General features: G+C 39.0%; 1 protein-coding gene across 3 annotated transcripts in view; it reads right to left on the bottom strand.

The window, feature by feature from the left end:
* Window positions 1–17838, bottom strand: part of LOC136875784 (gamma-aminobutyric acid receptor alpha-like) — a 965546-nt gene that overhangs the window by 152086 nt on the left and 795622 nt on the right. For all 3 annotated transcript variants that reach the window (XM_068228214.1, XM_068228223.1, XM_068228219.1), the window contains exon 6: window positions 13063–13283. In XM_068228214.1, coding sequence (XP_068084315.1) covers window positions 13063–13283 — 221 coding nt within the window. The remainder of the gene's footprint in view (window positions 1–13062; window positions 13284–17838) is intronic.

Raw genomic sequence — 17838 nt, 5'->3', positions numbered from 1 at the left:
AGTGCAAGGCGAATACTTGGACCAATTTTTTCGAGACGACAGTAAATGCAGAGAGGTACGAAGATGACATCAGTTAACGGAAGAAGAAAAATCGCATGAGTGGTTTCTACAAAACTCAACTCATGTTCATACAGAAGTTTCCCTTTTTACAATCTCGGAAGTGTTTGTAGACAGTGTGATCAGTGCTGGTCTATTTCCCCCTCGTTCTCCAGATCTGTGTGTGATTTGTACTTTTGGGATAAACTGAAATAGTGTATCGGACAAATTCTCACACATTAGAGGAACTGAAAAAAATTACGAATGGAATCAGAAACATTACGGTGGCAGAACTTACTCGCGTCAGCCAGAATGTAGTTACCAGATACAATGTATGTATAACTCAGGAAGGAAGACACTTCCAGTATACTTTATAAGGTAAGATTTCATATAAGATTGTACACACGCTAAGCAGGGCGGCCGCGCGCGACGTAAGTTGGGCTGGGGCAGCTGCCGTAGCGCAGAGTACAAACACCGTGCGTTCGGTCTGAGTTTATACGAGAAACCTTGTATATGTCATACTAGCAAGATACCCGTGCTTCGCTACGGTATTATACTGAAATTAATAATTGAATGCTTATTGTTTTAGATATATAATCCGCCGAAATTCGCGATCTGACTCGTTTTCTGCAAGAATCAACCAAAATTCCCGATCTGACTTGTTTTCTATTAGATTACGGCATGTTTCCTCCCATTTTTCAATCTTCTTTTCCAGCAATCGATTTCGTACTTCCCGGGCTAGGCTCAGTATTCCTCCCGGTCAGTTGGGTCCGTAAATCTTTGCCATCTTTTCCTAAAATCATTTTTAATATGGATAAAATCCTTCAGGACATCCGGCGTGGTGTCATACTGGGTGCCTAGGCGGCACTGAACCCGCGGCCGGACTGCATTCTTAGTCATTACCCGTCCAGGAGCCGTTTCCAGCGCGGTCCGCACATTTGACGACGGTCCGGAACATCATCATTATTATTATTATTATTATTATTATTATTATTATTATTATTATTATGTGTTGCTGGAATGGATGATGACAGGGAAAACCGGAGTATCCTTAGAAAAACCTGTCCCGCCTCCTTTTTTGTCCAGCACGAATGTCACATGGAGTGACCGGGATTTGAACCACGGAATCCAGCTGAGAGAGGGCGGCGCGCTGCCGCCTAAGCAACGGAGGATCCTTATAAGTACATTAAGAACAGTAAAATCAATTGGTCTCACCTCCTTCTACACCCCACCGCCGTTAAGTTTATTTACAGCCACCCCCCTCTCCCCCCCAAAAAATTAAAAGAAGGCTTGTTTCTTTATGTTTAAAGGAGATTCCAAACACCAATGTTCACGTTTATTACCTTCAATTTTGAGATATCCCCATAAAAATAATTTACTTTCTTCACTTCATTTCACACTACTCCCCCCCCCCAAGTGAATTTTCCCACAAAAAAATACTTGTTTCTTTAATAGTAAAGGATCTTCTAAATAAAAATTATCACGACTCTAACTTCTTCAGTTTTTGATTTATGTGTCCTCATGAAAGGAATTCGACTCCTTTACACTCCCGCCCTCCAAGATGGTTTCCCCCCAAAACGCGTTTTTCTTTGTTTTTAAAGGAGATCCAAATACGAATTTTCACGTCTGTAACAACTTTAGTTTTTATTAGATGTATGTATTCTCACACAATTAAGTCAATTAATTTTTCAATTCTTTCACACACACACACACACACACACACACACACACACACACACACACACACACACACACACACACACACACACACACACACACCTTCATTGGATTTTCCGAGAATACGTGTTTCTTTATTTTTAAAGCAGATTGCAAATATCAAATTTCACGTCTGTAACATCTTCATTTTTGAGTTATCAGTAGCCTAATTAATAGAATTCAACACCATTTTCAGTCACTTTTACCCCCCCTGCACCCAAGTGGTATTTCCGAAAACTAAAAATACACGTTTCTTTATGTTTAATAGAGATAAAAATACCATTTTTCACTTCTGTAACATGTTAATTTTTTGAGATAAACTGTAAAAATTCTCATTTTAAAATTTAACCCCTTTTGAGTTCCCCTTGAGTGGAGTTTCCAAAAACAAATCACCTATGTTTCTTTACATTTACAGGAGATTCCAAACACCCAATTTTTTACGTCTGTAACATTTTACGTTTCCAAGATATTCTGTAGATATAGTCTTTCAAAAATTCACCCCAATTTGTCACTCCTGTTTAACCGCCATTAATTGGATTTTCCAAAAACTAAAAAATACCTGTTTCTTTATTTTTAAAGGAGATCCCACATACAAATTTTCAGTTATGTAATATCTTTCGTTTCTGAGATATATGTATCTTCATTAAAGGTATTCAACCCATTTTTCACCCTTTGACACCCCTCCTATTGGGATTTACAGGAAACAAAAAATACGTGTTCCTTTATTTTTAGAGGAGATTCTAACTACCAATTTTTACATCTGTAAATTTCAAAGTTTTAAGATGTACACACACTCATTTTAAAAAATTTACCCTCCCCCCGTTTTACCCCACAATATTTGGATTTTCCATTAACGAAAAAAAACGTGTGTTTATTTATTTTTAAAGGAGATTCTAAATACCAATTTTCACATCTATAACCTTAAAATTTTTTGAGATAGGCACACTCATTTTAAAGTATTACTCCCTTTTCACCCCCCTTAATTGGATTTTCCAGAAACAAAAAAATACGTGTTTCTTTATTTTTAACGGAGATCCCAAACACCAATTTTCAGGTCTGTAATATCTTCAGTTTCTTATATATAAGTAGCCTCATTAAAGGCATTCAACCACTTTTTAGCCCCTTTTCACTCCTCCTATTGCGATTTTCCGAAAACAAAAAAATACGTGTTTCTTTATTTTTAATGAAGATTCTAAATACCAATTTTTATATCTGCAAACTTTAAAACTTTTGAGATATAGATTCACTCATTTTAAAAATTCACCCCCTTTTCACCCTCCCATTAATTGGATTTTCCAAAAACTAAAAAAATACGTGTTTCTTTATTTTTAAAGGAGATCCCACATACAAATTTTCAGTTATGTAATATCTTTCATTTCTGAGATATATGTATCCTCATTAAAGGTATTCAACCCATTTTTCACCCTTTGACACCCCTCCTATTGGGATTTACAGGAAACAAAAAATACGTGTTTCCTTATTTTAAAAGAAGATTCTAAATACCAATTTTTACATCTATAAACTGTAACAGTTTTGAGATATAGATACACTCATTTTAAAAAATCACCCCCTTTTCACCCCCCCATTAATTGGATTTTCCAAAAACAAAAAATACGTGTTTCTTTATCTTTAAAGGAGATCCCAAACACCAATTTTCAGGTCTGTAATATCTTCAGTTTCTGAAATATATGTAGCCTCATCAAAGGCATTCAACCCATTTTTCACCCCTTTTCACCCCTCCTATTGCGATTTTCCGAAAACAAAAAAATACGTGTTTCTTTATGTTTAATGAAGATTCTAAATACCAATTTTTACACCTGCAAACTTTAAAAGTTTGGAGATATAGATTCACTCATTTTAAAAATTCACCCCCTTTTCACCCTCCCAGTAATTGGATTTTCCAAATACAAAAAAATACGTGTTTCTTTATTTTTAAAAGAGATCAAAAGTACCAATTTTCAGGTCTGTAATATCTTCAGTTTCTGAGATATAAGTACTGGTATACTGATTAAGGGCATTCAACCCATTTTCCCCATTTTCACCCCTTTTCACCCCTCCTATTGGGATTTTCTGAAAACAAAAAAATACGTGTTTCCTTATTTTTAAAGAAGATTCTAAATACCAATTTTTACATCTGTAAACTTTTAAAGTTTTGAGATATAGATACAATTATTCTAGACAAAATAAAACGTTAGAGGAGCCCCAATTAAGACAGGTTGGTAGTTATTTCTTTCCTCACGTGCTTTACCCCCTGCGGGTGGGGGACGCACATGTAGAATACACCCGCGGAAACCCCTGCCTGTCGTAAGAGGCGACTACGAGGGGCGACCAAGGGATGATTGAATTAGAACCATGAAACTACTCTTGATTCGTACCATCATGCGGGGAACACCATGGGTTGCATGTACTTGCGAGTAGTATCACTAAATTGGTACGAAATAGGTTTGTGATTAGTTGCAGTAAAAAGCCTGGCCTGATGGATTCCAGTACCCGTGCGTTGTACCCATGTGGGCAACACTGCGGGTCTGGGCGTAGCCTGTGAGTTGTACCGCTATATGAGCGACACCGTGGATCAGCGTTGCCTGTTATTAGTACCCACTATGTGAGGAACACCACGGGAATACCGGCGCCCGTGACTAGTACACCTAGGTGAGGAGCCTTACCGGTTTGCGTTGGCTATGAGTGGCGCCATTGTGTGAGAAACACCATAGGTCTGCGTTCCCTGTACGAATTGCAATACTTGTCAGTAGTACCATCTTGTGTGGGCCACCGCGAGTCTTCGCTACTTTTGATCAGTACCCCAAAATGACAAATACCATGGTTCTACTTTACTCGCGACATGTACCATTCTGTGGGGCCTTAGACGTGAATTTAACACCCCTTCAGACATCAAGCATCATTGTGCTTTATAAATGGTCCCTTGGTCAGTAATACTCTAATTAACTACCTTCTTTTTGAGTCTGGTCCACTGTTTTTGTTTGTTTGTTTGTTTGTTTGCTTGTTTGTTTGTTTGTTTGTAGGGTTCATGTCCATCCATTCATTCTTCATGACATTTTTTATTTTATTTTAGTCAGTGGATGAATTTGAATTTTTTGTTATTTCATTTCGTACCATTAGGGCCCGATGACCTCGATGTTAGGCCCCTTTAAGCAACAAGCATCATCATCATCAACCTCACTTGCTTACGGGTAAAGGAAGATCTAGGATCATACGCTCTGAAATAGAGGCAAGTGAACGTCTGAACGTCAGCAGGAAGGGTAAGCAAACATTGCCAGGTAACGAAAGAGGTGAACGAAGTGTGATAAATCTGACAAAATGAGATTTTGAAAATACGCAGAAATGTCAGTCGCTTTACATTTAAGGAGGATGTTGCAGTTGTATGTTTAACCACACGACATCCTAAATCACAGTTAGGTTATGAAACATGAAACATATTTCCTTCAGTCTTTAGGGCTCACGAAACGTCATGATCCGTCACAAATTGGAAGTCAATCTTTGGCATGAATAAGCTTCACTTGTTTTGCCGTTTGAAAATAAAAAGAGAACTCAAACGAAGCAGAACGATCAAGGAGACGCTCATATACTATTTCAGTCACAAAACCATATTACTTTACTATCCGTTCGTTGAATCTGAATTAAAGTTTTGAATTGGAGGGTCGGTTTCTATCCAAACTGTAATTGTTCTTAACCCCTTTATCACGGCCTACGATTATTGGACGACGTTGTTCGTACATCCTGTAGGTTTTTCTCTTTCAGGGACATATTTCTTGGTCATTTTATAATGTATTTAATTTTTACAGCCTTTAATTTGAATTTCTTGTCAGCTGTTTAAACAATTCTTTTAAGTGCTATTTCTTTCTCATGAAACTGACTTGTTTAATGTTTTCGTTCACTAGTTTAAATTTGGAAACTTAATGACATGTTGAGCTATTGAAAAGTTCACGTTGTTCATTATATTCGAGACAATACTGAAAATGACGACTTCTAAACAAATCTTATTTACCTTCCGTCCTCTCTCAATTGACTCGTATACTCTGCTAACCCAGTCAATATTCTTACGATCAAATAACTGTCCTCTGATTACAAAAATAATGAAGAAAGTATGGATGTTGGGGAAGGGTATTAAAAACCAAAATTGTTGCAAGTTGATAAACTCGTGTAGTAATGGAGCCACAAAGAAACTTCGAGAGCTAAATAAACAGAGAAGATGCTGCGTAACACAATACGCTCTGTGACGAAGCATGGATCTAATAATGGAGAAATATAACGAAAGAAGATTCTAATAAATGAGAGGAAAGTAATGATAGGCCTAAGAAGTGCACCAAATACGCTCCTGTTTGGCTGGATGGCACAACTCAGGAATGAGACCGTCAGAAAGACTTGAGGAGAATTTAATTCTCCGAGGTGCCCGACTTGAGACACATGTAATAAAAAGAAACAAGTTCACATGCAAAACCTTGATGTAAAGCGAGATGTTTTATGAAGGTTAATACTCACTGTAAGGAAGGTGCGGAGAAGACGTTTAAAGTTCCTATTAACATGACCCTAGGAAACTTCATCTGCCTTGAAATTATTAGGGTGGACGTTGTTAAATATGCAGCTAGAACTGCGACTGAGAGTGAAGACCGAAGAAAACTACATACTACCTTTCAAGAAGATCACTGTCTGAGATTTGAGGGAACGGTGTGTTTTCATTAGAAAAAAAAAATGCTGTCGTTGCTACTTACTTTTGATCCAGATGTATCGTAGTTATCTGCCCTGTGTACATGCTGTGTGAAAGGGGTTCAATGGTATTTCACTTAGAAATGATGAGAAACTTTTGATTTCTTAATCAAAATAGGAATGAAGAGTAACACATTTTAATATACAGAGAGTTTCAAATCGGGTGTCACATCTCTTTGACAGTGCATCCTGTGCAATGTTATTTCTAGTAGCTTGTGAGATCAATAGTCCCCAGCTGACTGGAACATTGCTTCTAATTACTTGTTTCAGACTCATTCTGTCGTCTTGTCTGTCCGCTCCGTTGACTTTTGGCTCCGTAAGTATGTTTCCCCAAGATCTAGAGACTGTTTCTTTATAGAATCCTTTATCGTTCTTCCCTTTTCTTCACCCAGCATCCTCACGGAACTAATGACCAGAACTCTTTCAGTTATTTCTACAGTCATGGAACTGATCACGTTAAATCAATATCATTTAAGACGACTCATCAATAAACTACAAATTTACAGAAACAGAGACAAATTAGTAGAAGCAGTGGAGCTGTGAATGATGCCAATTGTATAGAACTCGCACCTTACCGATAAATTGAAACTTTAATTACATTCAACCGAAATCTGGTTCATAGTTACAGCACAAATCTCGAAGTCAATCGATATATTAATTCAAGAAATATTGGTTAACCATTTTAATAACTTTACTATGTTGCTAGCAGGTTGACGACACAGTTAGGGTTAGGGAAAATAGGATTGAAAACGGTGATCATGGTCACAATTACATCCCCAGCATTTGTCTAGTGTGAACGTGGAAAAACATGGGAAACTATATTCACGGCTGCCGATATTGCGATTTAAACCCACTATCACCCACATCTTTCAGCTAGAGTTGCGCGGCTCATACCACACAGCTAACAAGCTCGGTTTATTCACGTTTAATTATATCTATTCTGAATTTTCAGCATTATTCGTAATTGAGTGTTCTGTAATGCAACGATCGTAGATTTCTTAGTTCTTTAGTCCTTCATTTGACTCATAGGACCCACCGAAGCTGGTTCATACTCACATGCTTTTGCAATGTGTTCATTCCTTCATTCACTTGGTATTTTATCATTAGCTGGTTGCAATCAGAGGCATACCGACTGAACAATGAAAGGCGAAGTAGTCTGCGAGTCTCTTTGTACTGTATGTATGTGAATGTAGCTATATACGAGTATAAATATAATTGATAATCAATGATCTTAGTCTAATAGCACTCAAGGAAAATTTATTGACATGTAATCACTGCTAGGGATGTGTTACATTATATTCTCGATCACCAGATTTCGCATAAACATTAAACGTATGACGTAAATATTAACCACACTGTATTTTGAAATAGAAGTGTCAGAGAAGCCGGTGATTTAGGGAAATCCTCTACACCTTAACTTTTTATACCAAATATATCACGAGGATTGAATCTGGGATTACTGTACTGACTCACGTAGCGGCTTTTTGTTCTTTCTTTTACATCGCACTTACACAAGTCTTATCTATGACTATGGAATGGGGCAGGGCTATAATTCGTTATTATTGGATTGCTACCGGACTCGAGACCGTTTATGGTCATACAGACAGCCTGCCATTTAGCAGCGAACGCAGAATTCTTGTGGACGGTGTCTAAGGCTGAGTTTGTTGGGTGAAGTCTAATGCGCCATTAGGAATCTATGAGATGCGAACAAAAGTGACACGCAGAACTAAGATTCTTGCGTTCCGTTCAAAAATTGTCAATCTTAACCGGAACCGAACCCGTGAAATTGGTTGGGATCATGAATTTGACAATACCACTGATCCACCGAGGTAGCTACAGAGATAGATTATCCTGACGTTCTAGGTCCAGTAATTCTATTTGATAAGTGCGGCCAGTATCCAGTATTCGGGAGATAGTAGGTTCGAACCCCACTGTCGTCAGCCCTGAAGATGGTTTTCCGTGGTTTCCCATTTTCACACCAGGCAAATGCTGGGGCTGTACCTTAATTAAGGCCACGGCCGCTTCCTTCCCACTCCTAACCCTTCCCTGTTCCATCGTCGCCATAAGACCTATCTGTGTCGCTGCGACGTAAAACAACTAGCAAAAAAAAAAAAAAAAATTTGAATATTTCATAATCACAGGAAGGTATCAGAGTTAAACACAAATCGTCCTACACACAGTATTTAGGACCACCAAACCAAACTCCATGGCGCAACAGTTCCGAAGGGCCATGGCCTACCAAGCGACCGCTGCTCAGCTCGAAGGCCTGCAGATTACGAGGTGTGGTGTGGTCAGCAACCCAGATCAGAAAGATGAAATTCCTTGAAAGTAGTTCCATACCCGATCATGGGTACTTTCCATGTGCCTATTGTTTTTCTAACTTTCCTTGCGTTTTTCCACAACGTTTTTAGGGTGAAATGGCGCTTCTTGAACAGACATTCTTCACTTATAAAAATCATTTTACACACGTTGATACGATCGGGTATGGAACAGTCTCTGAATATTATCTTACAGAACATTTGCCCACTGTTAGTAAAAATTATACTGGGGGTGCAGGAAACTGGCTTTCTATCTAGTCCGATGAATGTTTGATGGGCGAAAAATCAGGTGAGCGGGCAGGTTGACGAAGTACTGAAACTGAAAATACCCGAGCTCTGTGCTGAGGAGGGTTATCTTGCTGAAAACTAGTTACTAGGCACTCAGCCAGGAAGGGTAGCATAGGGCCGCATGAATTATTCAACGTACACCTGTGAAGACAATGCCAACGGCGATTGTATATGGCAGCTCCCCAGATCATCAATCCAGTTACAGGTATGTGTAACATGTAGGGCAGTGAAAAACAACGTGTAGATTCACTCACTCATAAGAGTTCGGCCTTGCTCAATATATCTACGTCTAGACGTGTTCAAAGCTTCCTACTGAGCACTGTCAATAAGCATTCGAAATAATCATCCGAAAAGACGCTCAACTTCACTGAACAAATGAGTCTACCGATCTGTCCATGCTGTCTGACCGCTATGAAGAGAACGAGTCTGGGCAGAATCAAACAGCTAGGAAACTCAGAAGTTTAAGTGACTCACTCATTGGTATACGGTTGCTACATGCTAACTCGACACAGCCTTCTTCTTTGTGCCATCATTAAATAAAACGCTCGTAAAGCCCACACGTGAAGCAGAAAAATCAACTCAAAATTTGATCACCTACTGAGTGAACTGGGAGACCGAGCTTTCTGTTCGAGTTTCAAGTTTAGGCAGACGCACACAGCTCACTGTTCAAATGTCGTCCACTTCGACTGAACAGCAATGAGTCTCGTTCTGATCAGTCTAGAGTCGGTCATTCATGAGTCTGCCTCTGTTCGTTCTCGCAGCAAGCTCGTTCTCTAGCTAAACTAGCTGACCAGTAGAAGTGACGAGGTACAATCTGACTAAATGAAATCAGAATGGCTCATTGCACGCATCTAGTGCCCTGTAAAATTAGGCAGTGACCATAACATTCAGCTGGAGTCCTCCAAACACTGGCTCGCTTAATTGCGGCCAGTGTCCAGTATTCGGGAGATAGTAGGTTCGAACCCCACTATCGGCAGCTCTGAAAATGGTTTTCCGTGGTTTCCCATTTTCACACCAGGAAAATGCTGGGGCTGTACCTTAATTAAGGCCACGGCCGTTTCCTTCCCACTCCTAGCCATTTCCTGTCCCATCGTCGCCATAAGACCTATCTGAGTCGGTGCGACGTAAAGCAACTAGCAAAAAAAAAAAAAAAATTAAAATAAAAAAAATTCCAAACACTGGCACGCTGTTACCTACTCCCAAAGGGAAGCGTGATTCGCCGCTAAAAGCTATACATGGTAATCTACGTTCCTCTCGACTGACACCACTTCAAACGAAGGTGGCGGGGTCGTAACGTGAACGGCAGGAAACGTAAATATAATCGAGACCGCTGATTTGCCAGGGCTAGGCGTTGAGTTGTGTTTCTGGTAGAAGTAAAGTGGTCTAGTGAAGCTTTTACATGGTTCAATGATGGACGATGGTGATGGTGATTATCATCTTAAGAGGACGTAACGACGACATAACTGCCGCCTCTTAATTCTAGTCAGAAGATAAAATGAAGAGGTGTGACACTTCGAAGAATGAAGGTATCGGAAAGAGAAAGAGAAGAGACCTGAAAGACGTGGAACATAAAGTCTCGCAAACCTTAGGTCTATACCGCCGGAGTCGGAAAGTGAGATAGAGAACATGAAAGTAAGAATATTACATAAGTGGAAGCAATGCCTAACTCAACTACGAGCCCTGTAGTCGCCCTATCGCACTCTCAAGTTGAGAGTTATTGGGGTTTACTTCTTTCAATCACTTCTAACGACACACAGTGCATACTGTGGGTATAATCATACCATATCCGTGTGAAAGTGCATGGTTAATATGGAAATCGTTGGATTTTGTTCGTATCTACTTGATGTTGCAATAACTCTCCATCCTAGTGGTCTGTCGAGGTCGATATAAACTGTTTCGATGTATATGACGGAAATTAGGCTCGCCGTCCATCTTGTATCTTGCAGCTCAAATATACAGCTTCCCTCAATCTCCAGCAGTTATTTGTACTGATGTTCTATGCGTCTTCTGCACATGCTCATTGTATCACGCATGCCACATCGCAATACTTTCTTGAGGTCTATAGAAGCAATTCGAAGAGAGACTGAAACATCTTCGTATGATGTATGCCTATGCGCCATCGTGTGAAACTTTGATCGTTTACATATCTCCATTGATGTAGTTATTTACCAATGTTAACCATTACCGATTAGTTTTACATAGTCCATAAATCCTTATAACCATCACTACATAAAGCCGATCATTTTCATAAAATTATTGCCAATTAATAATTCTGTTTACTTCACACGAAATGTCATTGTATTAGAGTTCTGCGTTAATGGTTGATCTAAATTTGAGTAAATTTCAATGAGGATAATGCTAGCGCTGTACATACAGGTTGTTCACGAGTGCAAGGATCTTTTTTTGGGGGGGGGTTCTATTCTATAAACTTATTAGACAAGTTGCTACTGTATATGAGCACTTAGAATTTTAATATACGGTACATTGCTGTTCATAAATATTCGAACTCATAAGTCAGTTATGATAATCGTCAGATTTCCAAAGGATGTCTCTTTAGTACATTGCACTGAAGAAATTATTTACATTTTACTGTCACATTACAAAATATTCAGAATATATCAGTGAACAGTGTGTCCACCCGTAGCTTGCATGACCGTCTGCAATTGAATCAAATAATGCTTAAAGGTGTCTTGTGGAACAGCCACCAACGTATCATTCACCCGTAGGCGAAGTTCAAAAAACCTTGTAATCAAACGATTTTAATGAACGATGCATTGTTTGATCATGTCCAAACTTTTCAATAGGTGAAACATATTTTTTTCCTTTAGGAAGGCAAGTATGGTCGTCAATATGTGTGGCCTGGCCTTTTATCGTTAAAATAAGAGCTAGGGACTGGTCTCCAAAACTGGAAGTCATACGTCTCAGAACGTCACTAACATAATCAGCACAATTGCTGGTGGTACGAGTTCGTATTGTAAGTGATTTGTTGTCTATTCATTGTGTGAATGAAGTCCTGATGATTAGATTGTCGTCAGACAGGGATGCGTTCAGCGTGTTCTGCTGAAATGCGGCGCGGTTAATCGGAAACACTGTGTTCTGCTATTTCCTCTTTCATCCACACACTTTACATTTCGTTGCGCATTAGACTACGAATGTTGAAATGGCTAGTCAATGGTAGCATTTGAATACGACAACAATCATGTATATGATATTGGATAATGTATTATCGTTTATCAGTATTTGAATTCTGACTTCGACCGAGCTCGATAGCTGCAGTCGCTTAAGTGCGGCCAGTATCCAGTATTCGGGAGATAGTAGGTTCGAACTCCACTGTCGGCAGCCCTGAAAATTGTATTGCGTGGTTTCCGATTTTCACACCAGGCAAATGCTGGGGCTGTACCTTAAGGCCACGGCCGTTTCCTTCCCACTCCTAGCCCTTCCCTGTCCCATCGTCGCCATAAAACCTATCTGTGTCGGTGCGACGTAAAGCAACTAGCAAAAAATAAAATTAAAAAAAATTAAAAAAAAAGTCTGACTTCACGAGACAGAGCGGTGTTAGGACACCATTACATCACAGTAACATTTGTCAAAGCCAAAATATCCTGAACATTCTCTCCGTGAGGTACACACATGTTGCTCTTGTGAATGCTATCATTGGACGATAGATCCCATAAGTTCAAGCATAGGACGAGAGTGCCTAATCAATCGTGATACTCAGGCGACCATTTCTCTACTTAGAAATTTTGATCAAATAAACATATATTAATTTACCGACAATCTATTTGCCTCTACACCAAAAATCAAATGGTTCTTAAAGTATTACCATACCCATTCCAGCCTGTATATTCACAAATGTTCCTAAGAATTCTACTTAAGTCTTCACGAAAACATACATGCTCATCAATTAAGGTGAGTACATGAGGTAAAAACTTGAGATATTGATATGACACTTCCAGATCATGCAGAGTGGACATGTTCTTACCTGGAGGAGTATAAGACACGGCCGTCCTGGAAAAGCCGTACAAATTTGTTCGGCGTTGTGATGGTATGAAGATAACTTTGTTTACCGTTGTAGAAGTACGTGTCAGGCTTCCAGATGCGTTGCAACATGGAGATGCTGAGCGCTAACGTCTCTTTGTTGCCCTGGAACGCCAAACGGCGATCAACCCAAGACTGACGGAAGTAGCAGTCCATCGAGTATGTCTGGAAACATATATAAGTGCATACTAAAACATATGTGATACAAGGTTAAATATTTAAATGAAAACACTCCTACATTACGCTACCTTGAATGTTTCACAGTTAATTTCTAAATATTGACATGCTAAACAAAGGTATGGTTTCCTAAATCATTTAGATTTGAATATAGAAGGTAAGACACTGAAATACTAGGGCTGTGGAGTCTTTCTTATAGATGTGTATTGTGGGATGTTATGACAACGATTGTGATAGAAGAAATAACGTTAAAACCTTTAATTTCAAAGGTAGGATGTTTTGAACATATTCTAGTCCGTTCAATATTAATACTAACAATTTCAATACAACTGTACAGTTATTGACATAAACATATTTTTGAGCTGGATCTCATCCGAAAGGTTGTGTAACGAAATAGTGTTATGCAACAGAATGTGTGATGGAAGTGTAACCTAGCAATTGTGCAGATGGTCATCTGAAATTAGCAGCCAGTGATGGATGACCATGGCTGAGATATATACGTACTCTATAAGGCATATTTATCATTTGATTTTCCCTTAGGGAAATTTGTGATTATTGTTTAGAAAGTTCTGTTAAATTTTGCTAATGCCTTTGTATTGTATTCTGATTTGTTGAGCTCTGCACCAAATTAGGCTAATTTATTTTCTTTGCAAACAGACAAACAAACCCATGGAACGTACTGCCAATTAATGATCTTGGCCTGCTGGTACCCAGTCAAATTTCCTAAAGATAGTGGGAAGCCACGTTGTCAGCCATATTGCTTGTCTTTCATGATGGGGTCAGCAACCTCTCGTATCGGACAGCTCGTAAGTTGGTCGCACAAGTCTGAGTGAACCACATTCCAATCCTCAGTCCAGGATTAAAACATTAGACGAGTGGGAAATTGGGCCCGGAGCATCAAAGCAAGAAACAACACGCTATTTTTATACCATTCCATTCACTAATCTTTACTCTCTGCAAAAATAATTAGAATTTACCCATTTTAAGTGAAATAAACACAAATTTTCTACCATTAGAATATGTATGCTTACAAGAAATTTTGTTTATTATACCAATGAAGCGCCTTAGGACTGAGCAGTGATCGCTTGGTAGGCGGATTATTTGTTTGGTATGCCAGAACTATCGGGCGTTGAGATGCTGAGATCTGCTGAACAGTTTGCTGTTCTCTCTTTCGTCGGGCCATGTAGGCTGTCGAGGTTCCATTCAAGTAGATGGAAAATGAGCTCCTTTGTCGCAGAACATCGCAAGGAACGAATTCACATAATTGGTGCACAGAGCTCCAGATAATTGGTTTGTTACGGAGGAAATGATATCTGATGCAATTAAATGTCTGATAATGAGCTACAAAAAATGATTTTGGTCCGGTACATTTAAGGAGTGGAGTCGTTAAATCTTGAGTATGTTATACTACAGAGATAATTAAAAGGAAAATCACTTTCTCCTTCTCTATCTTTTGAATATTTGTGACTCAACATTTTGCTGCAGTGAGCAATTAACAATTTTATTCCACAAAGAATCCATCGTTTCAGCCTTTGTTCTGCTCAGCTCCTCTCTTGAAATTGAGTGGAAAAGGAGTCATTAGACCTGATTTAGAAATGTCATTTTGTTTCCGGGCACGATCTAGGAATCTAAGGGTTTTACAAATACAGTATTCAATCTTATTGCAATGACATAAATACTTGGGTATTTTAGGTTAAACTGGCATCAATATGTATAAAATTACAAACATATTTTTAAGAATATCAACAATAATCAATTTCAGCTTCCTCTGTGGATTAGTGAAAGGGTGTCAGTCTTCTGATTACAAGATTGCGAATTCAAATATTGCAGAAATAGCTGGATTTTCGAGGGAAGGAAAGGACTTTCGGCACACCATATCGTGCGGCTTTGGCAAGTGGAACATCTCTGGTGATGAGCCTGTGTTATCCGACAGCTATATATTGCCTAGTACAGTTCCAGTTTCTATGTCGTGGTAGAGTCTAACGGAACATCGATATTGACTCGCAGCCGGCCTAAAATTGCGTCGCGATAATTATTATTTACTGAAGTGAAATGAGTAATTCCGGACACATACCCTATCTTTTGTCTATTGAAGTACTTAGTTGCCAGTGTTTCTAACAAGAGTACTGCTTCTCGCAAGTTGCTTTACGTCGCACCGACACAGATAGGTCTTATGGCGACGATGGGAGCGGAAAGGGCTAGGGGTGGGAAGGAAGCGGCCGTGGTCTTATTTAAGGTATAGCCCCGGTATTTTCCTAGTGTGAAAATTGGAAACCACGGATAACCATCTTCAGGGCTGCCGACAGTGGGGCTCGAACCCACTGTCTTCCGATTAGTACTGTTTCTTTATAACAGTGTATTTACTAGTCTGGATTAGTATTTTATAAGGTTACTAGTTGTGGTGCCCGTCGTAGACGGGACACCTAGGATGTGCACGATTATATTTTTTGTCCATCCCTCATATTGTTCCTCAGATTCTGAGTCACATAAGTGGACATGCCTTTCACTGTCAGAGGCCTCTCGTGACGTACTCGCTTCCTTGCTCTCTGTGGCCCTTTGCAGTTTCGTATTGTTTTGTATTATTGTTGATCTTGATTTGATCTCTTCCTTCCGGCATAACATAAAGCCAAGTAAACTTACAAAAAATACAGACAGATGTACAAAGCCTTTGGAACGTTGACGGAACGATCTCCATATTAACTCTCTTTATAGTCTATAGAGTTAGTTACCAACTCTTCGAATTAACCCCTCACATGACTGCCACCAATACTTACCTTATTGTTGGCTGCATCTTAAAAAGACAAAGAACAAAAAATGCCATGAGCTATTTTCTTGTAAAACCAACCATAAGAGTGATACATCGATTGTTATGCTTAGGGCCCTTCTGAAGCACCCACCCACCTGAAATTTTTTAAACAACTTATAGCTAAAATCAGAATCGACCTTATTCTAAAGTGAAATCGCAAGTTTCGTTAAGATCCACTCATCCATTTTCCCGTGATGCTGTGACAGACAGACAAATATCAAACTGAACTCGATATGGATCATTACAATGACATCAGTATTCTTTTCAGAATATATTTCCAACAGACTAGAATGTAGCGTTTAAAAGCAATGCTTTCATATGTAATGCTCGATCAAATGATAAACGGCAGAGTTTCTCACTTTCTACGAACAGTGCTGTGCTGGCGTTCTAACAGAGATGGAATTACCCGGCTACAAACTTCGGTGAACATTGCTCTGGCGTTTTCGGTTTAGTGTGCACACTATCCTTTCCAATCAGAGCCTCATAGTGGCCATCGATTAGCTTCAATACTCTGATGAACCAGTATGTCACTTACCAGTAATTATCGGGACATACACTGTAGGTCATATGAAATTTGTGGTATCTCCCGAACTTGTGGTAATGTTTTAACAAGTGTCGATGTATAACAATCAATCAATCAATCAATCAATCAATCAATCAATCAATCAATCAATCAATCAATCAATCAATCAATCAATCAATCAATCAATCAATCAATCAATCAATCAATCAATCAATCAATCAATCAATCAATCAATCAATCAATCAATCAATCAATCAATCAATCAATCAATCAATCAATCAATCAATCAATCAATCAATCAATCAATCAATCAATCAATCAATCAATCAATCGGTCGGTCAACAATGACCTGCATTTTGGGGCAGTCGCCCAGGTGGCAGGTTTCCTATCTCTTGTTTTCCTAGCCTTTTCTTAAATGATTGCAAAGAATTTGGAAATTTGTTGAACATATCCCTTGGTAAATTATTCCAATCCCTAATTCCTCTACCTATAAAAAAATAATTGCCCCAATTTATTCTCTTGAATTCCAAACTTATCTTCATATTGTGATCTTTCCTACTTTTAAAAACACCACTCAAAGTGATTCGTGTACTAATGTCATTTCATGACATTTCTCCGCTAACAGTTCGGAACGTAACCACTTAGTCGAGCAGCTCGTCTCCTTTCCCGTAAGTCTTTCCATCCCAAACTTTGCAACATTTTCGTAACGCTTATATTTTTTTCGGAAATCACCCAGGACAAATCGAGTTGCTTTTCTTCGGAAGGTCCAATACACTGGAATCATAGTCTAGATCGGGTCTTACCAGAGACTTATATGCCCTCTCCTTTATATCCTTACAACAACCCCTAAATACCCTCATAATCATGTGCAGAGATCTATACCCATTATTTACAATCCCATTTATGTGATTACCCCAATGCAGATCTTTCCTTATATTAACACCTAGGTATTTACATTAGTCCCTATAAGGAACTTTCATCCCATCAACGCAGTAATTACAACTGAGAGGAATTTTCCTTTTTGTGAAGCTCACAAGGTGACTTTTAAACCCGTTTATCATCATACCATTGCCTACCGTCCATCTCGCAACATTATTGAGGTCATTTTGCAGTTGCCCACAATCTTGTAAGTTATTCATTGCTCTGTACAGAGTAACATCATCCCCAAAAGGCCTAATTTCCGATTCTATTTCTTTACTCTACAGCAAGCCTTG

Source organism: Anabrus simplex, chromosome 1, assembly GCF_040414725.1.
Source record: "Anabrus simplex isolate iqAnaSimp1 chromosome 1, ASM4041472v1, whole genome shotgun sequence".
NCBI lineage: Eukaryota > Metazoa > Arthropoda > Insecta > Orthoptera > Tettigoniidae > Anabrus > Anabrus simplex.
The sequence above is the reverse complement of the archived record's forward strand: the minus strand, read 5'-3'. Positions and strand labels throughout refer to the sequence as shown.